General features: G+C 31.9%; 1 protein-coding gene across 1 annotated transcript; it reads left to right on the top strand.

Moving 5' to 3' along the window:
* The first annotated feature begins 2 nt into the window (after positions 1–2).
* Positions 3–27929, top strand: prrt1 (proline-rich transmembrane protein 1). The gene is made up of 4 exons (XM_087785638.1): positions 3–258; positions 14019–14353; positions 20798–20989; positions 27294–27929. The coding sequence occupies exons 1-4, from the start codon at positions 243–245 to the stop codon at positions 27468–27470; spliced, it is 720 nt and encodes a 239-aa protein (XP_087641764.1). The 5' UTR covers positions 3–242; the 3' UTR covers positions 27471–27929.

The following is a 27929-nucleotide window of genomic DNA, read 5'->3' as shown; positions in this document are numbered from 1 at the left end:
AGAGGAGGAGGAGGAAGAGAGAGAGAGAGAAGAGAGGAGGAGGAGGAAGAGAGAGAGAGAAGAGAGGAGGAGGAGGAAGAGAGAGAGAGGGAGCGAGTGGTTGAACAAACACACCTGAGCGGATGAAAGAAGGAACATCTTGAGACGAACATGAACTAAATCACCTGCATCGCTGCGCACGAACGTTCCCGAGAGTCTCCGGAGAAGAACGAACAGCCGCCGTTCAACTGGACGTCGAAGGAATGTCGGAAAAACACGGTTCGTTGTTGGGAATTTATTTCTTCATGATCTTTTGTTCCAGAAGAAGAAGAGAATCTGACGCGTGACGCGTGTGTACGAGGAGGAGATGATCGATGGAAGCGATTCCATGATATCGATCTGTTATATCGTGTTAGCATGACGTGATGCTACGATGCTAATGGTTGTTGCTACAGTACTACTAGATTATAATCTGGTAGTACTGTAGTACTTTTACTTCAATGACGAGAGAGAGTCTGACAGTTATGTAACACTGAGTGACAACCTTTAGCTTTAAGAATGAAGATAATCTGACAAAATATTAAATAAGAATGAAGATAATCTGACAAAATATTAAATAAGAATGAAGATAATCTAACAAAATATTAAATACCAATGAAGATAATCCAACAAATATTAAATAAGAATGAAGATAATCTGACAAAATATTAAATAAGAATGAAGATAATCTGACAAAATATTAAATAAGAATGAAGATAATCTAACAAAATATTAAATAAAAATGAAGATAATCTAACAAAATATTAAATAAGAATGAAGATAATCTAACAAAATATTAAATAAGAATGAAGATAAACTAACAAAATATTAAATAAAAATGAAGATAAATTAACAAAATATTAAATAAGAATGAAGATAATCTAACAAAATATTAAATAAGAATGAAGATAATCTAACAAAAATATTAAATAAGAATGAAGATAATCGAACAAAATATTAAATAAGAATGAAGATAAATTAACAAAATATTAAATAAGAATGAAGATAATCTGACAAAATATTAAATAAGAATGAAGATAATCTAACAAAAATATTAAATAAGAATGAAGATAAATTAACAAAATATTAAATAAGAATGAAGATAATCTAACAAAATATTAAATAAGAATGAAGATAATCTAACAAAATATTAAATAAAAATGAAGATAATCTAACAAAATATTAAATAAGAATGAAGATAATCTAACAAAATATTAAATAAGAATGAAGATAATCTAACAAAATATTAAATAAGAATGAAGATAATCCAACAAATATTAAATAAGAATGAAGATAAACTAACAAAATATTAAATAAAAATGAAGATAAATTAACAAAATATTAAATAAGAATGAAGATAATCTAACAAAATATTAAATAAGAATGAAGATAATCTAACAAAAATATTAAATAAGAATGAAGATAATCGAACAAAATATTAAATAAGAATGAAGATAAATTAACAAAATATTAAATAAGAATGAAGATAATCTGACAAAATATTAAATAAGAATGAAGATAATCTAACAAAATATTAAATAAGAATGAAGATAATCTGACAAAATATTAAATAAGAATGAAGATAATCTAACAAAAATATTAAATAAGAATGAAGATAAATTAACAAAATATTAAATAAGAATGAAGATAATCTGACAAAATATTAAATAAGAATGAAGATAATCTGACAAAATATTAAATAAGAATGAAGATAATCTAACAAAAATATTAAATAAGAATGAAGATAATCTAACAAAATATTAAATAAGAATGAAGATAATCTGACAAAATATTAAAAAAGAATGAAGATAATCTGACAAAATATTAAATAAGAATGAAGATAATCTAAAAAAAATATTAAATAAGAATGAAGATAATCTAACAAAATATTAAATAAAAATGAAGATAAATTAACAAAATATTAAATAAGAATGAAGATAATCTAACAAAATATTAAATAAGAATGAAGATAATCCAACAAAATATTAAATACCAATGAAGATAATCCAACAAATATTAAATAAGAATGAAGATAATCTGACAAAATATTAAATAAGAATAAAGATAAATTAACAAAATATTAAATAAGAATGAAGATAATCTGACAAAATATTAAATAAGAATGAAGATAATCTGACAAAATATTAAATAAGAATGAAGATAATCTGACAAAATATTAAATAAGAATGAAGATAATCTGACAAAATATTAAATAAGAATGAAGATAATCTAACAAAAATATTAAATAAGAATGAAGATAATCTAAAAAAATATTAAATCAGAATGAAGATAATCCAACAAAATATTAAATACCAATGAAGATAATCCAACAAATATTAAATAACAATGAAGATAATCCAACAAATATTAAATAAGAATGAAGATAATCTAAAAAAAAATTAAATAACAATGAAGATAATCTAACAAAAATATTAAATAACAATGAAGATAATCTAACAAAAATATTAAATAATAATGAAGATAATCTAACAAAAATATTAAATAAGAATGAAGATAATCTAAAAAAAATATTAAATCAGAATGAAGATAATCCAACAAAATATTAAATAAGAATGAAGATAATCCAACAAATATTAAATAAGAATGAAGATAAATTAACAAAATATTAAATAAGAATGAAGATAATCTAACAAAATATTAAATAAGAATGAAGATAATCTAACAAAATATTAAATACCAATGAAGATAATCCAACAAATATTAAATAAGAATGAAGATAATCTAACTAAATATTAAATAAGAATGAAGATAATCCAACAAATATTAAATAAGAATGAAGATAATCTAACAAAATATTAAATAAGAATGAAGATAAATTAAAAAAATATAAAATAAGAATGAAGATAATCTAACAAAATATTAAATAAGAATGAAGATAATCTAACAAAATATTAAATAAGAATGAAGATAATCCAACAAAATATTAAATAAGAATGAAGATAATCCAACAAAATATTAAATAAGAATGAAGATAAATTAACAAAATATTAAATAAGAATGAAGATAATCCAACAAAATATTAAATAAGAATGAAGATAATCCAACAAATATTAAATAAGAATAAAGATAATCTAACAAAAAATTAAATAAGAATGAAGATAATCTAACAAAATATTAAATAAGAATGAAGATAAATTAACAAAATATTAAATAAGAATGAAGATAATCCAACAAAATATTAAATAACAATGAAGATAATCTAACAAAATATTAAATAAGAATGAAGATAAATTAACAAAATATTAAATAAGAATGAAGATAATCTAACAAAATATTAAATAAGAATGAAGATAATCTAACAAAATATTAAATAAGAATGAAGATAATCCTACAGAATATTAAATAAGAATGAAGATAATCTAACAAAATATTAAATAAGAATGAAGATAATCTAACAAAAATATTAAATAATAATGAAGATAATCTAACAAAAATATTAAATAATAATGAAGATAATCTAACAAAAATATTAAATAACAATGACGATAATCTAAAAAAAATATTAAATAACAATGAAGATAATCTAACAAAATATTAAATAACAATGAAGATAATCTAACAAAATATTAAATAACAATGAAGATAATCTAAGATAATATGATGTCAGAAGGTTCTCTAGATTCAAGATATTCTTAATTTAAAACATTCTTACTTGAATGAATAACAATGAACTACTTGATAGTATTGATTAGTTATTATTCTATTGACTATCATCGATATATTGATCACACTTCAGTTGAGCTAGCTAGTTGCTAATGCTAACGGTCAGTGTAAATATGTTAGTTAACCGACTGTGTGGTCAGAACAACTGCAGGAAAGACACACTTTTATTGATCATGAAATTGGATGTTAATGAATGTTACAGTATTATGGGATTATTGTGTCAATCAATCAACAAATCTCTATTTTTGGATTTTTTTTAAAGTTTCTATATTTTAATATCGGAAAAATATTGATATCGTGATATTGTCACGTGTGATATGCATCGAAAACATGTGAAAAATATTATCAATCATTTCTTAAATACTTACTTCGATCAATCAGTGTCACGTTCTGTATAGTTTGTACTTCTATGTCTCGTTGTTGTTTACGTCTCCGTCCGTCTGTGAACTGTGTTAGGCTCGGTTGCTATGACGACGCGTCTTGTCTCAGTATATCCAGTGAAGTAATACTAACTTCTGATCTAGTCAAACACTAGTGATCCAGTGAAGTAATACTAATTTATGATCTAGTCAAACACTAGTGATCCAGTGAAGTAATACTAACTTCTGATCTAGTCAAACACTAGTGATCCAGTGAAGTAATACTAATTTATGATCTAGTCAAACACTAGTGATCCAGTGAAGTAATACTAACTTCTGATCTAGTCAAACACTAGTGATCCAGTGAAGTAATACTAACTTCTGATCTAGTCAAACACTAGTGATCCAGTGAAGTAATACTAACTTCTGATCTAGTCAAACACTAGTGATCCAGTGAAGTAATACTAACTTCTGATCTATTCAAACACTAGTGATCCAGTGAAGTAATACTAACTTCTGATCTAGTCAAACACTAGTGATCCAGTGAAGTAATACTAACTTCTGATCTAGTCAAACACTAGTGATCCAGTGAAGTAATACTAACTTCTGATCTAGTCAGACACTAGTGATCCAGTGAAGTAATACTAACTTATGATCTAGTCAAACACTAGTGATCCAGTGAAGTAATACTAATTTATGATCTAGTCAAACACTAGTGATCCAGTGAAGTAATACTAACTTCTGATCTAGTCAAACACTAGTGATCCAGTGAAGTAATACTAATTTATGATCTAGTCAAACACTAGTGATCCAGTGAAGTAATACTAACTTCTGATCTAGTCAAACACTAGTGATCCAGTGAAGTAATACTAACTTATGATCTAGTCAAACACTAGTGATCCAGTGAAGTAATACTAACTTCTGATCTAGTCAAACACTAGTGATCCAGTGAAGTAATACTAACTTCTGATCTAGTCAAACACTAGTGATCCAGTGAAGTAATACTAACTTCTGATCTAGTCAGACACTAGTGATCCAGTGAAGTAATACTAACTTATGATCTAGTCAAACACTAGTGATCCAGTGAAGTAATACTAACTTATGATCTAGTCAAACACTAGTGATCCAGTGAAGTAATACTAACTTATGATCTAGTCAAACACTAGTGATCCAGTGAAGTAATACTAACTTATGATCTAGTCAAACACTAGTGATCCACTGAAGTAATACTAACTTATGATCTAGTCAAACACTAGTGATCCAGTGAAGTAATACTAACTTATGATCTAATCAAACACTAGTGATCCAGTGAAGTAACACTAACTTATGATCTAGTCAAACACTAGTGATCCAGTGAAGTAATACTGACTTATGATCTAGTCAAACACTAGTGATCCAGTGAAGTAATACTAACTTATGATCTAGTCAAACACTAGTGATCCAGTGAAGTAATACTAACTTATGATCTAGTCAAACACTAGTGATCCTGTGAAGTAATACTAACTTGTGATCTAGTCAAACACTAGTGATCCAGTGAAGTAATACTAACTTATGATCTAGTCAAACACTAGTGGTCCAGTGACGTAATACTAACTTATGATCTAGTCAAACACTAGTGATCCAGTGAAGTAATACTAACTTATGATCTAGTCAAACACTAGTGATCCAGTGAAGTAATACTAACTTATGATCTAGTCAAACACTAGTGATCCAGTGAAGTAATACTAACTTCTGATCTAGTCAAACACTAGTGATCCAGTGAAGTAATACTAACTTCTGATCTAGTCAAACACTAGTGATCCAATGAAGTAATACTAACTTATGATCTAGTCAAACACTAGTGATCCAGTGAAGTAATACTAACTTATGATCTAGTCAAACACTAGTGATCCAATGAAGTAATACTAACTTATGATCTAGTCAAACACTAGTGATCCAGTGAAGTAATACTAACTTATGATCTAGTCAAACACTAGTTATCCAGTGAAGTAATACTAACTTGTGATCTAGTCAAACACTAGTGATCCAGTGAAGTAATACTAACTTATGATCTATTAAAACACTAGTGATCCAGTGAAGTAATACTAACTTATGATCTAGTCAAACACTAGTGATCCAGTGAAGTAATACTAACTTATGATCTAGTCAAACACTAGTGATCCAGTGAAGTAATACTAACTTATGATCTAGTCAAACACTAGTGATCCAGTGAAGTAATACTAACTTATGATCTAGTCAAACACTAGTGATCCAGTGAAGTAATACTAACTTATGATCTAGTCAAACACTAGTGATCCAGTGAAGTAATACTAACTTCTGATCTAGTCAAACACTAGTGATCCAGTGAAGTAATACTAACTTCTGATCTAGTCAAACACTAGTGATCCAATGAAGTAATACTAACTTATGATCTAGTCAAACACTAGTGATCCAGTGAAGTAATACTAACTTATGATCTAGTCAAACACTAGTGATCCAATGAAGTAATACTAACTTATGATCTAGTCAAACACTAGTGATCCAGTGAAGTAATACTAACTTATGATCTAGTCAAACACTAGTTATCCAGTGAAGTAATACTAACTTGTGATCTAGTCAAACACTAGTGATCCAGTGAAGTAATACTAACTTATGATCTATTAAAACACTAGTGATCCAGTGAAGTAATACTAACTTATGATCTAGTCAAACACTAGTGATCCAGTGAAGTAATACTAACTTATGATCTAGTCAAACACTAGTGATCCAGTGAAGTAATACTAACTTATGATCTAGTCAAACACTAGTGATCCAGTGAAGTAATACTAACTTATGATCTAGTCAAACACTAGTGATCCAGTGAAGTAATACTAACTTATGATCTAGTCAAACACTAGTGATCCAGTGAAGTAATACTAACTTATGATCTAGTCAAACACTAGTGATCCAGTGAAGTAATACTAACTTATGATCTAGTCAAACACTAGTGATCCAGTGAAGTAATACTAACTTATGATCTAGTCAAACACTAGTGATCCAGTGAAGTAATACTAACTTCTGATCTAGTCAAACACTAGTGATCCAGTGAAGTAATACTAACTTATGATCTAGTCAAACACTAGTGATCCAGTGAAGTAATACTAACTTGTGATCTAGTCAAACACTAGTGATCCAGTGAAGTAATACTAACTTATGATCTAGTCAAACACTAGTGATCCAGTGAAGTAATACTAACTTATGATCTAGTCAAACACTAGTGATCCAGTGAAGTAATACTAACTTATGATCTAGTCAAACACTAGTTATCCAGTGAAGTAATACTAACTTGTGATCTAGTCAAACACTAGTGATCCAGTGAATTAATACTAACTTATGATCTATTAAAACACTAGTGATCCAGTGGAGTAATACTAACTTATGATCTAGTCAAACACTAGTGATCCAGTGAAGTAATACTAACTTATGATCTATTAAAACACTAGTGATCCAGTGAAGTAATACTAACTTATGATCTAGTCAAACACTAGTGATCCAGTGAAGTAATACTAACTTATGATCTAGTCAAACACTAGTGATCCAGTGAAGTAATACTAACTTATGATCTAGTCAAACACTAGTGATCCACTGAAGTAATACTAACTTATGATCTAGTCAAACACTAGTGATCCAGTCACTCGTCTCTTTCAACCTCCTTTGTTAAAGCAACATATTGCAAGAACTTTTCATCTCGTCTCAGTTGTTTTCTTAGAAGATCGTGAACTTCCAAACAAACCTGTCCGTCTTCACCGTATGCTAACGAGCTAAGTTGTTAGCGTCATTTATAAAGTGTTATGTGTCCGTCTTCACCGTATGCTAACGAGCTAAGTTGTTAGCGTCATTTATAAAGTGTTATGTGTCCATCTACACCGTATGCTAATGAGCTAAGTTGTTAGCGTCATTTATAAAGTGTTATGTGTCCTTCTTCCCCGTATGCTAACGAGCTAAGTTGTTAGCGTCATTTATAAAGTGTTGTGTGTCCGTCTTCACCGTATGCTAACGAGCTAAGTTGTTAGCGTCATTTATAAAGTGCTATGTGTCCTTCTTCACCGTATGCTAATGAGCTAAGTTGTTAGCGTCATTTATAAAGTGTTATGTGTGCGTGTACAAGGGTTTATTATTGATTTGGTGATATCACGACGCGCCGGCGGCTCCTCTCTGATGTCGCTCAGTTTGGCGGGAAACCGATGCAAGTCCTGCGACTGATCATGTCGACACACAAGCGCGGAAATAAACAAAAGAAAAATATCATAATTTTCCTTATTTAACCCACGAACTTCACTACAGTACTCGCGGCTACATTTTAAGATGAAAGAAAAAAATATCGCAGTAATATCAATATCGCACTTCAAGACACCAATATCGAATATTGCACTGATTTCAATAACGTAACTTCAAAGTTTTTATTTCTGTGTTGCAATTAAACCTCCAGCCTCTAGATGGCAGTAGTTGTTACGTCCTCCACAGCTAAAGGAAGGATGATGACTGAGGACGAGAGGATACAGTGAATTTGGACATATTTTGTCATATTTTGGTTTGAAAACATATGAAAGCAGTTACGACTTTGTCAAGAGTCATGTGGTCTGTAAATACTACAACACCAGAGTCAAGTACTGGACAATACTACACATATATACTTGTTACTACACTATCACAACACCAGAGTCAAGTACTGGACAATACTACACATATATCCTTGTTACTAGACTATCACAACACCAGAGTCAAGTACTGGACAATACTACACATATATACTTGTTACTACACTATCACAACACCAGAGTCAAGTACTGGACAATACTACACATATATACTTGTTACTACACTATCACAACACCAGAGTCAAGTACTCGACAATAATACACATATATACTTGTTACTACACTATCACAACACCAAAGTGAAGTACTTGACAATACTACACATACATACTTGTTACTACACTATCACAACACCAGAGTCAAGTACTGGACAATACTACACATATATACTTGTTTCTACACTATCACAACACCAGAGTCAAGTACTGGACAATACTCCACATATATACTTGTTACTACACTATCACAACACCAGAGTCAAGTACTGGACAATACTACACATATATCCTTGTTACTAGACTATCACAACACCAGAGTCAAGTACTGGACAATACTACACATATATACTTGTTACTACACTATCACAACACCAGAGTCAAGTACTGGACAATACTACACATATATACTTGTTACTACACTATCACAACACCAGAGTCAAGTACTGGACAATACTCCACATATATACTTGTTACTACACTATCACAACACCAGAGTCAAGTACTGGACAATACTACACATATATACTTGTTACTACACTATCACAACACCAGAGTCAAGTACTGGACAATACTACACATATATACTTGTTACTACACTATCACAACACCAGAGTCAAGTACTGGACAATACTACACATATATACTTGTTACTACACTATCACAACACCAGAGTCAAGTACTGGACAATACTACACATATATACTTGTTACTACACTATCACAACACCAGAGTTAAGTACTGGACAATACTCCACATATATACTTGTTACTACACTATCACAACACCAGAGTCAAGTACTGGACACTACTCCACATTTTACTTGTTACTGTGTGTTTAGAAGAAGCTGCAGTGACTCCATCAGCAGGATGGTTCACTCAGGGTGACGAGGTCTTGAAGGATGAAAGTGAAGGATCATGGATCAGGTCTGAGTATGTTTTCTTCACTTGACCTTTCCCAGCACGTGCTCCTCACTCTTGTGCTCGACTTCCTGCTCGTGACAGTCGATTATGTAAAGACCTGGAGCTCGAGTCGTCATCACTCAGCAGCTCCATCTCTTCCTCTATTCATCTCCATCATCTCTTCTTCATGGCTCCTCCTCCTCCTGCCCTTGTCACAATACATCACCTTTTCCTCGCCTTCACTCGCAGAACATAGTCCTGCACTCGCTTCATCTCTGAAGTCGTTTAAACATCAACTCGTATCAACTCTGGTGTCATTAAACATCAACTAGTATCAACTCTAGTGTCATTAAACATCAACTAGTATCAACTCTGGTGTCATTAAACATCAACTAGTATCAACTCTGGTGTCATTAAACATCAACTCGTATCAACTCTGGTGTCATTAAACATCAACTAGTATCAACTCTGGTGTCATTAAACATCAACTAGTATCAACTCTGGTGTCATTAAACATCAACTAGTATCAACTCTGGTGTCATTAAACATCAACTAGTATCAACTCTGGTGTCATTAAACATCAACTAGTATCTATTCTGGTGTCATTAAACATCAACTCGTATCAACTCTGGTGTCATTAAACATCAACTAGTATCAACTCTGGTGTCATTAAACATCAACTAGTATCAACTCTGGTGTCATTAAACATCAACTAGTATCAACTCTGGTGTCATTAAACATAAACTAGTATCTACTCTGATGTCATTAAACATCAACTAGTATCGACTCTGGTGTCATTAAACATCAACTAGTATCAACTCTGGTGTCATTAAACATCAACTAGTATCAACTCTGGTGTCATTAAACATCAACTAGTATCAACTCTGGTGTCATTAAACATCAACTAGTATCTACTCTGGTGTCATTAAACATCAACTAGTATCTACTCTGGTGTCATTAAACATCAACTAGTATCAACTCTGGTGTCATTAAACATCAACTAGTATCTACTCTGGTGTCATTAAACATCAACTAGTATCTACTCTGGTGTCATTAAACATCAACTAGTATCAACTCTGGTGTCATTAAACATCAACTCGTATCAACTCTGGTGTCATTAAACATCAACTAGTATCAACTCTGGTGTCATTAAACATTAACTAGTATCTACTCTGGTGTCATTAAACATCAACTAGTATCAACTCTGGTGTCATTAAACATCAACTAGTATCTACTCTGGTGTCATTAAACATCAACTAGTATCAACTCTGGTGTCATTAAACATCAACTCGTATCAACTCTGGTGTCATTAAACATCAACTAGTATCAACTCTGGTGTCATTAAACATCAACTAGTATCAACTCTGGTGTCATTAAACATCAACTAGTATCAACTCTGGTGTCATTAAACATCAACTAGTATCAACTCTAGTGTCATTAAACATCAACTAGTATCTACTCTGGTGTCATTAAACATCAACTCGTATCAACTCTGGTGTCATTAAACATCAACTAGTATCAACTCTGGTGTCATTAAACATCAACTGATCAACTCTGGTGTCATTAAACATCAACTAGTATCAACTCTGGTGTCATTAAACATCAACTCATATCAACTCTGGTGTCATTAAACATCAACTAGTATCAACTCTGGTGTCATTAAACATCAACTAGTATCAACTCTGGTGTCATTAAACATCAACTAGTATCTATTCTGGTGTCATTAAACATCAACTCGTATCAACTCTGGTGTCATTAAACATCAACTAGTATCTACTCTGGTGTCATTAAACATCAACTCGTATCAACTCTGGTGTCATTAAACATCAACTAGTATCAACTCTGGTGTCATTAAACATCAACTAGTATCAACTCTGGTGTCATTAAACATCAACTAGTATCAACTCTGGTGTCATTAAACATCAACTCGTATCAACTCTGGTGTCATTAAACATCAACTAGTATCAACTCTGGTGTCATTAAACATCAACTAGTATCTATTCTGGTGTCATTAAACATCAACTAGTATCAACTCTGGTGTCATTAAACATCAACTAGTATCAACTCTGGTGTCATTAAACATAAACTAGTATCTACTCTGGTGTCATTAAACATCAACTAGTATCAACTCTGGTGTCATTAAACATCAACTAGTATCAACTCTGGTGTCATTAAACATCAACTAGTATCAACTCTGGTGTCATTAAACATCAACTAGTATCAACTCTGGTGTCCCTTGATCCATGCTTGACCAATCACAGCAGAGTGGGTGTGGTTATGGTTATGGGCGGAGCTTAAGATCATTTTCTAATGTCAATATTTCAATGAAAAGAGAGTTTTGTACAAACACACACTGATGATACAATAGAGTCACACATCACAACAACACACACACACTGATAATACAATAGAGTCACACATCACAACAACACACACACACTGATGATACAATAGAGTCACACATCACAACAACACACACACACTGATGATACAATAGAGTCACACATCACAACAACACACACACACTGATGATACAATAGAGTCACACATCACAACAACACACACACTGATGATACAATAGAGTCACACATCACAACAACACACACACTGATGATACAATAGAGTCACACATCACAACAACACACACACACTGATGATACAATAGAGTCACACATCACAACAACACACACACACTGATGATACAATAGAGTCACACATCACAACAACACACACACTGATGATACAATAGAGTCACACATCACAACAACACACACACACTGATGATACAATAGAGTCACACATCACAACAACACACACTGATTAAATAATAGAGTAACACATCACAACAACACACACACTGATGATACAATAGAGTCACACATCACAACAGCAACAATCTTCCTCTCTCTTTGCGCTTGATGGAGTCTACTGATTCCTTTAAGAAACATCTTAAGACGTTTCTATTTGTTCAGGCTTTTCCTTGAATTTCTCGAACTCCTGTGTTGTTCTCAGTATTATCTTGATCTTTGAAGTATGTACTGTTTTGAGTATTGTTTTGATTGTTAAAGCGCTTTGTGACCCTGGTCTCGAAAAGCGCTATATAAATATATATTACTTACTTACTTACTTACACACACTGATGATACAATAGTGTCACACATCACAACAACACACACACACTGATGATACAATAGAGTCACACATCACAACAACACACACTGATTAAATAATAGAGTAACACATCACAACAACACACACACTGATGATACAATAGAGTCACACATCACAACAGCACACACACACTGATGATACAATAGTGTCACACATCACAACAACACACACACACTGATGATACAATAGAGTCACACATCACAACAACACACACTGATTAAATAATAGAGTAACACATCACAACAACACACACACTGATGATACAATAGAGTCACACATCACAACAACACACACACACACACTGATGATACAATAGAGTCACACATCACCACAACACACACACTGATGATACAATAGAGTCACACATCACAACAACACACTGATGAAACAATAGAGTAACACATCACAACAACAAACACTTGTCTTCTTGTCTTCCTGTCTCTTCATGTCTTCATGTCTTCCTGTCTCTTCATGTCTTCATGTCTTCATGTCTCTTCTTGTCTTCATGTCTTCATGTCTTCATGTCTTCATGTCTTCATGTCTTCATGTATTCTTGTCTTCATGTCTTCATGTCTTCATGTCTTCATGTCCTCATGTCTTCATGTATTCTTGTCTTCATGTCTTCATGTCTTCATGTCTTCATGTCTTCATGTCTTCATGTATTCTTGTCTTCATGTCTTCATGTCTTCATGTCTTCATGTATTCTTGTCTTCATGTCTTCATGTCTTCATGTCTTCATGTCTTCATGTCCTCATGTCTTCATGTCTTCATGTCTTCATGTATTCTTGTCTTCATGTCTTCATGTCTTCATGTCTTCATGTCTTCATGTCCTCATGTCTTCATGTATTCTTGTCTTCATGTCTTCATGTCTTCATGTCTTCATGTCCTCATGTCTTCATGTATTCTTGTCTTCATGTATTCTTGTCTTCATGTCTTCATGTCTTCATGTCTTCATGTCCTCATGTCTTCATGTCTTCATGTATTCTTGTCTTCATGTCTTCATGTCTTCATGTCTTCTTGTCTTCTTGTCTTCATGTCTCTTCTTGTCTCCAGGTCTGGATGACTCAGGCCGTCAGATGCAGCCTCCTCCATACATCCCTGGCCCTCAAGACCCCAACATGCCTCAACACCCCAACATGGCTCCTGCTCTGGGGACGCAGCCCAACTACCCTCCTCCGCCTCCACCTCCGGGCTCCGAGAGTTACCTCCAAGAGACTCAGTTCCACTGCAACTCCATGCCCCCCTCTGGACCCCCACAGGGCTACACAGTTCAGACTCAGGGCCCCGGAGGAGCCATGCCTCACCCCCAGGTGGGATACATCCACCCCGGCTACCCTCTCCAGCTGCAGCCCTGCACGGCTTATGTGCCCGTCTACCCCATGACCTCGGTTTGAGTCTTTTCTTTGAGTCTTGATGCACGGATGGATGGATGGATGGATGGATGGATGGATGGATGGATGGATGGATGGATGGATGGATGGATGGATGGATGGATGGATGGATGGATGGATGGATGGATGGATGGATGGATGGATGGATGGATGGAAGGATGGATGGTGGATTGGTGGATGGATTGATGGATGGATGGATGGATGGATGGATGGATGGATGGATGGATGGATGGATGGATGATGGATGGATGGATGATGGACGGACGGACGGAGGGACGATGGATGGATGGATGGATGGATGGATGGATGATGGATGGAGGGATGATGGATGGATGGATGGATGGATGGATGGATGGATGGATCATGGATGGATGGATGGATGGAGGGATGATGGATGGATGGATGGATGGATGGATGGATGATGGATGGATGGATGGATGGAGGGATGATGGATGGATGATGGATGGATGGATGGATGGATGGATGGATGGATGGATGGATGGATGGATGGATGGATGGATGGATGGATGATGGATGGATGGATGAGGGATGATGGATGGATGGTGGATTGGTGGATGGATGGACGGACGGACGGACGGACGGACGGACGGACGATGGATGGATGGATGGATGGATGGATGATGGATGGATGGATGGATGGATGGATGGATGGATGGATGGATGGATGGATGGATGGATGGATGGATGGATGGATGGATGGATGGATGGATGGATGGATGGATGGATGGAAGGATGGATGGTGGATTGGTGGATGGATTGATGGATGGATGGATGATGGATGGATGGATGGATGGATGGATGGATGGATGGATGGATGATGGATGGATGGATGATGGACGGACGGACGGAGGGACGGACGGACGGACGGACGGACGGACGGACGATGGATGGATGGATGGATGGATGGATGATGGACGGACGGATGGACGGGCGATGGATGGATGGATGGATGGATGGATGGTTTGAGTCTTTTCTTTGAGTCTTGATGCACGGTTGGATGGATGGATGGATGGATGGATGGATGGATGGATGGATGGATGGATGGATGGATGGATGGATGGATGGATGGATGGATGGATGGATGGATGGATGGATGGATGGATGGTGGATTGGTGGATGGATTGATGGATGGATGATGGATGGATGATGGATGGATGGATGGATGGATGGATGGATGAAGGATGGATGGATGGATGGATGGATGGATGGATGGACGGACAGACGGACGGACGGACGGACGGACGGACGATGGATGGATGGATGGATGGATGGATGATGGACGGACGGACGGACGGACGATGGATGGATGGATGGATGGATGGATGGATGGATGGATGGATGGATGGATGGATGGATGGATGGATGGATGGAGGGATGATGGACGGATGGATGGATGGATGGATGGATGGATGGAGGAATGATGGATGGATGGATGGATGGATAGTGCAAATATTTGTGTTTTATAAAAATAATAGAAATTACTTGAACTGTGACTATTATAAATAACTGTGACAAGTATAAAATACTGTGACTAGTATAAATACTGTGACTAGTATAAATAACTGTGACTAGTATAAATAACTGTGACTAGTATAAAATACTGTGACTAGTATAAATAACTGTGAATAGTATCAAATACTGTGACTATTATAAAATACTGTGACTATTATAAAATACTGTGACTAGTATAAATAACTGTGAATAGTATAAATAACTGTGACTAGTATAAATAACTGTGACAAGTATAAAATACTGTGACTAGTATAAATACTGTGTCTAGTATAAATAACTGTGACTAGTATAAATAACTGTGACTAGTATCAAATACTGTGACTAGTATAAAATACTGTGACTAGTATAAATAACTGTGAATAGTATCAAATACTGTGACTATTATAAAATACTGTGACTATTATAAAATACTGTGACTAGTATAAATAACTGTGAATAGTATAAATAACTGTGACTAGTATAAATAACTGTGACTAGTATAAAATACTGTGACTAGTATAAATACTGTGACTAGTATAAATAACTGTGACTAGTATAAATAACTGTGACAAGTATAAAATACTGTGACTAGTATAAATACTGTGACTAGTATAAATAACTGTGACTAGTATAAATAACTTTGACTAGTATAAAATACTGTGACTAGTATAAAATACTGTGACTAGTATAAATACTGTGACTAGTATAAAATACTGTGACTAGTATAAATAACTGTGAATAGTATCAAATACTGTGACTATTATAAAATACTGTGACTATTATAAATAACTGTGACTAGTATAAATAACTGTGACAAGTATAAAATACTGTGACTAGTATAAATACTGTGACTAGTATAAATAACTGTGACTAGTATAAATAACTTTGACTAGTATAAAATACTGTGACTAGTATAAAATACTGTGACTAGTATAAATACTGTGACTAGTATAAATAACTGTGACTGGTATAAATAACTGTGACTATTATCAAATACTGTGACTAGTATAAATAACTGTGAATAGTATCAAATACTGTGACTATTATAAAATACTGTTACTAGTATAAATAACTTTCAATAGTATAAATAACTTTGACTAGTATCAAATACTGTGACTAGTATAAAATACTGTGACTAGTATAAATACTGTGACTAGTATCAAATACTGTGACTAGTATAAAATACTGTGACTAGTATAAATACTGTGACTAGTATAAAATACTGTGACTAGTATAAAATACTGTGACTAGTATAAAATACTGTGACTAGTATAAATAACTGTGAATAGTATAAATAACTCTGACTAGTATCAAATACTGTGACTAGTATAATATACTGTGACTAGTATAAATACTGTGACTAGTATAAAATACTGTGACTAGTATAAATAACTGTGACTAGTATCAAATACTGTGACTAGTATCAAATACTGTGACTAGTATAAATAACTGTGAATAGTATAAATAACTCTGACAAGTATAAAATACTGTGACTAGTATAAAATACTGTGACTAGTATGAAATACTGTGACTAGTATAAATAACTGTGACTAGTATAAAATACTGTGACTAGTATAAATAACTGTGACTAGTATAAAATACTGTGACTAGTATAAAATACTGTGACTAGTATAAAATACTGTGACTAGTATAAATAACTGTGACTAGTATAAAATACTGTGACTAGTATAAAATACTGTGACTAGTATAAATACTGTGACTAGTATAAATAACTGTGACTAGTATAAATAACTGTGACTAGTATAAAATACTGTGACTAGTATAAATACTGTGACTAGTATAAATAACTGTGACTAGTATAAATAACTGTGACTAGTATAAAATACTGTGACTAGTATAAATACTGTGACTAGTATAAATAACTGTGACTAGTATAAATAACTGTGACAAGTATACAATACTGTGACTAGTATAAATACTGTGACTAGTATAAATAAATGTGACTAGTATAAAATCCTGTGACTAGTATCAAATACTGTAACTAGTATAAAATACTGTTACTAGTATAAATACTGTGACTAGTATAAATAACTGTGAATAGTATAAAATCCTGTGACTAGTATAAATAACTGTGACTAGTATCACATACTGTGACTAGTATAAAATACTGTTACTAGTATCAAATACTCTGACTAGTATAAATAACTGTGACTAGTATCACATACTGTGACTAGTATAAAATACTGTTACTAGTATCAAATACTCTGACTAGTATAAATAACTGTGACTAGTATAAAATCCTGTGACTAGTATAAATAACTGTGACTAGTATCAAATACTATGACTAGTATAAAATCCTGTGACTAGTAAAAAATACTGTGACTAGTATCAAATACTGTGACTAGTATAAAATCCTGTGACTATTATAAAATACTGTGACTAGTATGAAATACTGTGACTAGTTTACAATCCTGTGACTAGTATAAAATACTGTGACTAGTATAAAATCCTGTGACTAGTATAAAATACTGTGAATAGTATAAAATATAATGACTCGTATAAATACTGTGACTAGTATAAATAACTGTGACTAGTATAAAATACTGTGACTAGTTCAAAATATTGTGACTAGTATAAATACTGTGACTAGTATAAATAACTGTGACTAGTATAAATAACTGTGAATAGTATAAATAACTGTGACTAGTATAAAATCCTGTGACTAGTATAAATAACTGTGACTAGTATCAAATACTGTGACTAGTATAAAATACTGTTAATAGTATAAAATACTGTGACTAGTATACAATCCTGTGACTAGTATAAAATACTGTGACTACATAGTATAAAATCCTGTGACTAGTATAAAATACTGTGACTAGTATAAAATACTGTGACTAGTATACAATCCTGTGACTAGTATAAAATCCTGTGACTAGTATAAAATACTGTGACTAGTATAAAATCCTGTGACTAGTATAAAATACTGTGAATAGTATAAAATATTGTGACTAGTATAAATACTGTGACTAGTATAAATAAATGTGACTAGTATAAAATCCTGTGACTAGTATCAAATACTGTGACTAGTATAAAATACTGTTACTAGTATAAATACTGTGACTAGTATAAATAACTGTGACTAGTATCACATACTGTGACTAGTATAAAATACTGTTACTAGTATCAAATACTCTGACTAGTATAAATAACTGTGACTAGTATCACATACTGTGACTAGTATAAAATACTGTTACTAGTATCAAATACTCTGACTAGTATAAATAACTGTGACTAGTATCACATACTGTGACTAGTATAAAATACTGTTACTAGTATCAAATACTCTGACTAGTATAAATAACTGTGACTAGTATAAAATCCTGTGACTAGTATAAATAACTGTGACTAGTATCAAATACTATGACTAGTATAAAATCCTGTGACTAGTAAAAAATACTGTGACTAGTATCAAATACTGTGACTAGTATAAAATCCTGTGACTATTATAAAATACTGTGACTAGTATGAAATACTGTGACTAGTTTACAATCCTGTGACTAGTATAAAATACTGTGACTAGTATAAAATCCTGTGACTAGTATAAAATACTGTGAATAGTATAAAATATAATGACTAGTATAAATACTGTGACTAGTATAAATAACTGTGACTAGTATAAAATACTGTGACTAGTATAAAATATTGTGACTAGTATAAATACTGTGACTAGTATAAATAACTGTGACTAGTATAAATAACTGTGAATAGTATAAATAACTGTGACTAGTATAAAATCCTGTGACTAGTATAAATAACTGTGACTAGTATCAAATACTGTGACTAGTATAAAATACTGTTAATAGTATAAAATACTGTGACTAGTATACAATCCTGTGACTAGTATAAAATACTGTGACTACATAGTATAAAATCCTGTGACTAGTATAAAATACTGTGACTAGTATAAAATACTGTGACTAGTATACAATCCTGTGACTAGTATAAAATCCTGTGACTAGTATAAAATACTGTGACTAGTATAAAATCCTGTGACTAGTATAAAATACTGTGAATAGTATAAAATATTGTGACTAGTATAAATACTGTGACTAGTATAAATAACTGTGACTAGTATAAAATACTGTGACTAGTATAAAATATTGTGACTAGTATAAATACTGTGACTAGTATAAATAACTGTGACTAGTATAAAATACTGTGACTAGTATAAAATATTGTGACTAGTATAAATACTGTGACTAGTATAAATAACTGTGACTAGTATAAATACTGTGACTAGTATAAATAACTGTGACTAGTATAAAATACTTTGACTAGTATAAATACTGTGACTAGTATAAATAACTGTGACTAGTATAAAATACTGTGACTAGTATAAAATATTGTGACTAGTATAAATACTGTGACTAATATAAATAACTGTGACTAGTATAAATAACTGTGACTAGTATAAAATACTGTGACTAGTATAAATAACTGTGACTAGTATAAAATACTGTGACTAGTATAAATAACTGTGACTTGTATAAAATACTGTGACTAGTATAAAATACTGTGACTAGTATAATATCCTGTGACTAGTATAAAATACTGTGACTAGTATAAATAACTGTGACTAGTATAAAATACTGTGACTAGTATAAAATCCTGTGACTAGTATAAAATACTGTGACTAGTATAAATAACTGTGACTAGTATAAAATACTGTGACTAGTATAAAATCCTGTGACTAGTATAAAATAGTGTGACTAGTATAAATAACTGTGACTAGTATAAAATACTGTGACTAGTATAAAATACTGTGACTAGTATAAATAACTGTGACTAGTATAAAATACTGTGACTAGTATAAAATCCTGTGACTAGTATAAAATACTGTGACTAGTATAAATAACTGTGACTAGTATAAAATACCTCCTCATGAACATGGTCTTCTCCGATCAGGCGCAGCCGTACATGCCAGCTGCAGGGGGTCACCCCGCCATCCCCCCGAGTCAGATCCACCCCATGCAGATGCCTCCCAGCATCACTCTGATGGACCGCAGACCTCCTCACGACTACCTGCCCATCGCTGTGCTCACCACCGTCTGCTGCTTCTGGCCCACCGGCATCATCGCCATCATCAAGGCTGTGCAGGTACAACACGACTGTGGCTCGCTGTGAAACTACTGCACTAGAAATACTCTTAAATACTCTTAGAACCACAATTATGCTTTCAAGTCTTCCGTTTGATTGTAGAGACTCTTTGTAAACGATTATTGATCAATCGGTGTATTATTATTGTACGTGTACAATCATTCAATCAATGATACAATAACAAAACAACATCAAAGTAATGATACAGTAACTAAATAACATCAAAGTAATAATACAGTAACAAACAACATCAAAGTAATGATACAGTAACTAAATAACATTAAAGTAATGATACAGTAACTAAATAACATTAAAGTAATGATACAGTAATAAACAACATCAAAGTAATGATACAGTAATAAACAACATCAAAGTAATGATACAGTAAGTAAATACCATTAAAGTAATGATACAGTAACAAACAACATCAAAGTAATCATACAGTAACTAAATACCATTAAAGTAATGATACAGTAACAAACAACATCAAAGTAATGATACAGTAACTAAATACCATTAAAGTAATGATACAGTAACAAACAACATCAAAGCAATGATACAGTAACAAACAACATCAAAGTAATGATACAGTAACTAAATACCATTAAAGTAATGATACAGTAACTAAATATCATTAAAGTAATGATACAGTAACAAACAACATCAAAGTAATGATACAGTAATAAACAACATCAAAGTAATGATACAGTAACAAACAACATCAAAGTAATGATACAGTAATAAACAATATCAAAGTAATGATACAGTAACAAACAACATCAAAGTAATGATACAGTAATAAATAACATTAAAGTAATGATACAGTAACAAACAACATCAAAGTAATGATACAGTAACAAACAACATCAAAGTAATGATACAGTAATAAATAACATTAAAGTAATGATACAGTAACAAACAACATCAAAGTAATGATACAGTAATAAACAACATCAAAGTAATGATACAGTAACAAACAACATCAAAGTAATGATACAGTAATAAACAATATCAAAGTAATGATACAGTAACAAACAACATCAAAGTAATGATACAGTAATAAACAATATCAAAGTAATGATACAGTAACAAACAACATTAAAGTAATGATACAGTAACAAACAACATCAAAGTAATGATACAGTAACAAACAACATCAAAGTAATGATACAGTAACTAAATATCATTAAAGTAATGATACAGTAACTAAATACCATTAAAGTAATAATACAGTAACAAACAATATCAAAGTAATGATACAGTAATAAACAACATCAAAGTAATGATACAGTAACAAACAACATCAAAGTAATGATACAGTAATAAACAATATCAAAGTAATGATACAGTAACAAACAACATCAAAGTAATGATACAGTAATAAACAATATCAAAGTAATGATACAGTAACAAACAACATCAAAGTAATGATACAGTAACAAACAACATCAAAGTAATGATACAGTAACAAACAATATCAAAGTAATGATACAGTAATAAACAACATCAAAGTAATGATACAGTAACAAACAACATCATAGTAATGATACAGTAATAAACAATATCAAAGTAATGATACAGTAACAAACAACATCAAAGTAATGATACAGTAATAAACAACATCAAAGTAATGATACAGTAAGTAAATACCATTAAAGTAATGATACAGTAAGTAAATACCATTAAAGTAATAATACAGTAACAAACAACACCAAAGTAATGATACAGTAACAAACAACATCAAAGTAATGATACAGTAAATAAATAACATTAAAGTAATGATAAAGTAAATAAATAACATTAAAGTAATGACACAGTAAATAAACAACATCAAAGTAATGATACAGTAAAAAACAACATCAAAGTAATGATACAGTAACAAACAACATCAAAGTAATGATACAGTAATAAACAACATCAAAGTAATGATACAGTAAGTAAATACCATTAAAGTAATGATACAGTAAGTAAATACCATTAAAGTAATAATACAGTAACAAACAACATCAAAGTAATGATACAGTAAATAAATAACATTAAAGTAATGATACAGTAACTAAATAACATTAAAGTAATGACACAGTAAATAAACAACATCAAAGTAATGATACAGTAACAAACAACATCAAAGTAATGATACAGTAAATAAACAACATTAAAGTAATGATACAGTAAATAAATAACATTAAAGTAATGACACAGTAAATAAACAACTTCAAAGTAATGATACAGTAAAAAACAACATCAAAGTAATGATACAGTAACAAACAACATCAAAGTAATGATACAGTAATAAACAACATCAAAGTAATGATACAGTAAGTAAATACCATTAAAGTAATAATACAGTAACAAACAACATCAAAGTAATGATACAGTAAATAAATAACATTAAAGTAATGATACAGTAACTAAATAACATTAAAGTAATGACACAGTAAATAAACAACATCAAAGTAATGATACAGTAAAACACAACATCAAAGTAATGATACAGTAACTAAATACCATTAAAGTAATAATACAGTAACAAACAACATCAAAGTAATGATACAGTAACTAAATACCATTAAAGTAATAATACAGTAACAAACAACATCAAAGTAATGATACAGTAATAAACAACATCAAAGTAATGATACAGTAACTAAATACCATTAAAGTAATGATACAGTAACAAACAACATCAAAGTAATGATACAGTAACTAAATACCATTAAAGTAATGATACAGTAACAAACAACATTAAAGTAATGATACAGTAAGTAAATACCATTAAAGTAATGATACAGTAACAAACAACATTAAAGTAATGATACAGTAAGTAAATACCATTAAAGTAATGATACAGTAACAAACAATATCAAAGTAATGATACAGTAATAAACAATATCAAAGTAATGATACAGTAACAAACAACATCAAAGTAATGATACAGTAACAAACAACATCAAAGTAATGATACAGTAATAAACAATATCAAAGTAATGATACAGTAACAAACAACATCAAAGTAATGATACAGTAATAAACAACATCAAAGTAATGATACAGTAACTAAATACCATTAAAGTAATGATACAGTAATAAACAACATCAAAGTAATGATACAGTAACTAAATACCATTAAAGTAATGATACAGTAATAAACAACATCAAAGTAATGATACAGTAACTAAATACCATTAAAGTAATGATACAGTAACAAACAACATCAAAGTAATGATACAGTAACAAACAACATTAAAGTAATGATACAGTAACAAACAACATTAAAGTAATGATACAGTAAGTAAATACCATTAAAGTAATGATACAGTAACAAACAACATCAAAGTAATGATACAGTAACAAACAACATCAAAGTAATGATACAGTAACAAACAACATTAAAGTAATGATACAGTAAGTAAATACCATTAAAGTAATGATACAGTAACAAACAACATTAAAGTAATGATACAGTAAGTAAATATCATTAAAGTAATGATACAGTAACAAACAATATCAAAGTAATGATACAGTAACAAACAACATCAAAGTAATGATACAGTAATAAACAATATCAAAGTAATGATACAGTAACAAACAACATCAAAGTAATGATACAGTAATAAACAACATCAAAGTAATGATACAGTAATAAACAATATCAAAGTAATGATACAGTAACAAACAACATCAAAGTAATGATACAGTAATAAACAACATCAAAGTAATGATACAGTAACTAAATACCATTAAAGTAATGATACAGTAACAAACAACATCAAAGTAATGATACAGTAATAAACAACATCAAAGTAATGATACAGTAACTAAATACCATTAAAGTAATGATACAGTAACAAACAACATCAAAGTAATGATACAGTAATAAACAACATCAAAGTAATGATACAGTAACTAAATACCATTAAAGTAATGATACAGTAACAAACAACATCAAAGTAATGATACAGTAAATAAACAACATCAAAGTAATGATACAGTAACTAAATACCATTAAAGTAATGATACAGTAACAAACAACATCAAAGTAATGATACAGTAATAAACAACATCAAAGTAATGATACAGTAACTAAATACCATTAAAGTAATGATACAGTAATAAACAACATCAAAGTAATGATACAGTAACTAAATACCATTAAAGTAATGATACAGTAATAAACAACATCAAAGTAATGATACAGTAACTAAATACCATTAAAGTAATGATACAGTAACAAACAACATCAAAGTAATGATACAGTAACAAACAACATTAAAGTAATGATACAGTAAGTAAATACCATTAAAGTAATGATACAGTAACAAACAACATCAAAGTAATGATACAGTAACAAACAACATCAAAGTAATGATACAGTAACAAACAACATTAAAGTAATGATACAGTAAGTAAATACCATTAAAGTAATGATACAGTAACAAACAACATTAAAGTAATGATACAGTAAGTAAATATCATTAAAGTAATGATACAGTAACAAACAATATCAAAGTAATGATACAGTAATAAACAATATCAAAGTAATGATACAGTAACAAACAACATCAAAGTAATGATACAGTAATAAACAACATCAAAGTAATGATACAGTAATAAACAATATCAAAGTAATGATACAGTAACAAACAACATCAAAGTAATGATACAGTAATAAACAACATCAAAGTAATGATACAGTAACTAAATACCATTAAAGTAATGATACAGTAACAAACAACATCAAAGTAATGATACAGTAACTAAATACCATTAAAGTAATGATACAGTAATAAACAACATCAAAGTAATGATACAGTAACTAAATACCATTAAAGTAATGATACAGTAACAAACAACATTAAAGTAATGATACAGTAAGTAAATATCATTAAAGTAATGATACAGTAACAAACAATATCAAAGTAATGATACAGTAACAAACAACATCAAAGTAATGATACAGTAATAAACAATATCAAAGTAATGATACAGTAACAAACAACATCAAAGTAATGATACAGTAATAAACAACATCAAAGTAATGATACAGTAATAAACAATATCAAAGTAATGATACAGTAACAAACAACATCAAAGTAATGATACAGTAATAAACAACATCAAAGTAATGATACAGTAACTAAATACCATTAAAGTAATGATACAGTAACAAACAACATCAAAGTAATGATACAGTAATAAACAACATCAAAGTAATGATACAGTAACTAAATACCATTAAAGTAATGATACAGTAACAAACAACATCAAAGTAATGATACAGTAATAAACAACATCAAAGTAATGATACAGTAACTAAATACCATTAAAGTAATGATACAGTAACAAACAACATCAAAGTAATGATACAGTAAATAAACAACATCAAAGTAATGATACAGTAACTAAATACCATTAAAGTAATGATACAGTAACAAACAACATCAAAGTAATGATACAGTAAATAAACAACATCAAAGTAATGATACAGTAACTAAATACCATTAAAGTAATGATACAGTAACTAAATACCATTAAAGTAATGATACAGTAATAAACATCAGTGTAAGATTCAAATCAACCAAACACCAGAAACAAAGAAGATATTTTTCAGCAGGTTTTCATGTGAAATGTTATTTATTTATTGATGTCAATGTTTGAGTTTGACTCACAAACACTGATGTTCTCTGAGCAGCAACACAACAAGTTACATAAGAACCAGTGGAAAATAGATTCTGACCTGAGTTTAGTTCAGATGATCTGAGCTGTGAGTGTGTCTGTGTGTGTGTGTTTGTGTTTCTGTGTGTGTGTTTTGTGTTTATGTGTGTCTGTGTGTTTGTGTTACTGTGAGTGTGTGTGTTTGTGTTTATGTGTGTGTGTGTGTGAGTGTTTGTGTTTATGTGTGTGTGTTTTTGTGTGTCTGTGTGTTTGTGTTACTGTGAGTGTGTGTGTGTGTGTGTGTCTAGTGTATGTGTGTGAGTGTTTGTGTTTATGTGTGTGTGTTTTTGTGTTTATGTGTGTGTGTGTGTGAGTGTTTCTGTGTGTGTGTGTTCGTGTTACTGTGTGTGTGTGTTTTTGTGTTTATGTGTGTGTGTCTGTGTGTTTGTGTTACTGTGTGTGTGTGTGAGTGTTTGTGTTTATGTGTGTGTGTTTTTGTGTTTATGTGTTTGTGTTACTGTGTGTGTGTGTTTTTGTGTTTATGTGTGTGTGTGTGTGTGAGTGTGTGTGTGTCAGTGTGTGTGTGTGTCTTCTGGAACACATGCTCCTCCTCTAAGCGTGTGTGTGTGTGTGTGTGTGTGTGTGTCAGGTGCGCACTGCTATCTCCAGAGGTGATCTGGTCACAGCAGAGATCGCGTCTCGCGAGGCCAGAAACTTCTCCTTCATCTCTCTGGCCGTCGGCATCGCGTCCATCGTCCTGTGCACCATCCTGACCGTGGTGGTCATCATCGCCTCGCAGCACCACGACGACGACTGGGAGCCTTGACCCCCGACCTGAAGGTCACTCGCTGCTACACCCCGAGGAACATCAGCAGAACGTCCTCCTCGCGCCCTGAAGCTCCTCATGTTCCTCCTCAGATCACCGCGTGCTTTTGTCTCCGAGGACGAACCCGACGACGTGTTTGAACCAGTTATTTACTCATGCGTGTCTTTCACATGTCGATGTGCACTATTGACGGCGCCGCGTCAGCGTGTTAGCGTGTTAGCGGATCAATGCTCGACCACACGTGTCGACGTGAGACCAGATGTTCGAGGCGAGCGAGAAGATCAAAGATCGTGTATTATAGTTGATTTATTCTTCTTATTTAATATCCGCCGCTGCGTTAGCGTCGCTAGCGTTGTTAGCGTCGTCAGCGTTGTTAGCGTCGTCAGCGTTGTTAGCGTCGTCAGCGTCGTTAGCGTCGTCAGCGTCGTTAGCGTCGTCAGCGTCGTTAGCATCGCTAGC

This window comes from Callionymus lyra, chromosome 3 (genome assembly GCF_982586985.1).
Source record: "Callionymus lyra chromosome 3, fCalLyr1.hap1.1, whole genome shotgun sequence".
NCBI classification, from domain to species: Eukaryota; Metazoa; Chordata; class Actinopteri; order Syngnathiformes; family Callionymidae; genus Callionymus; species Callionymus lyra.
Note: the sequence above shows the minus strand (reverse complement) of the source record. Positions and strands in the feature narration are given on the sequence as shown.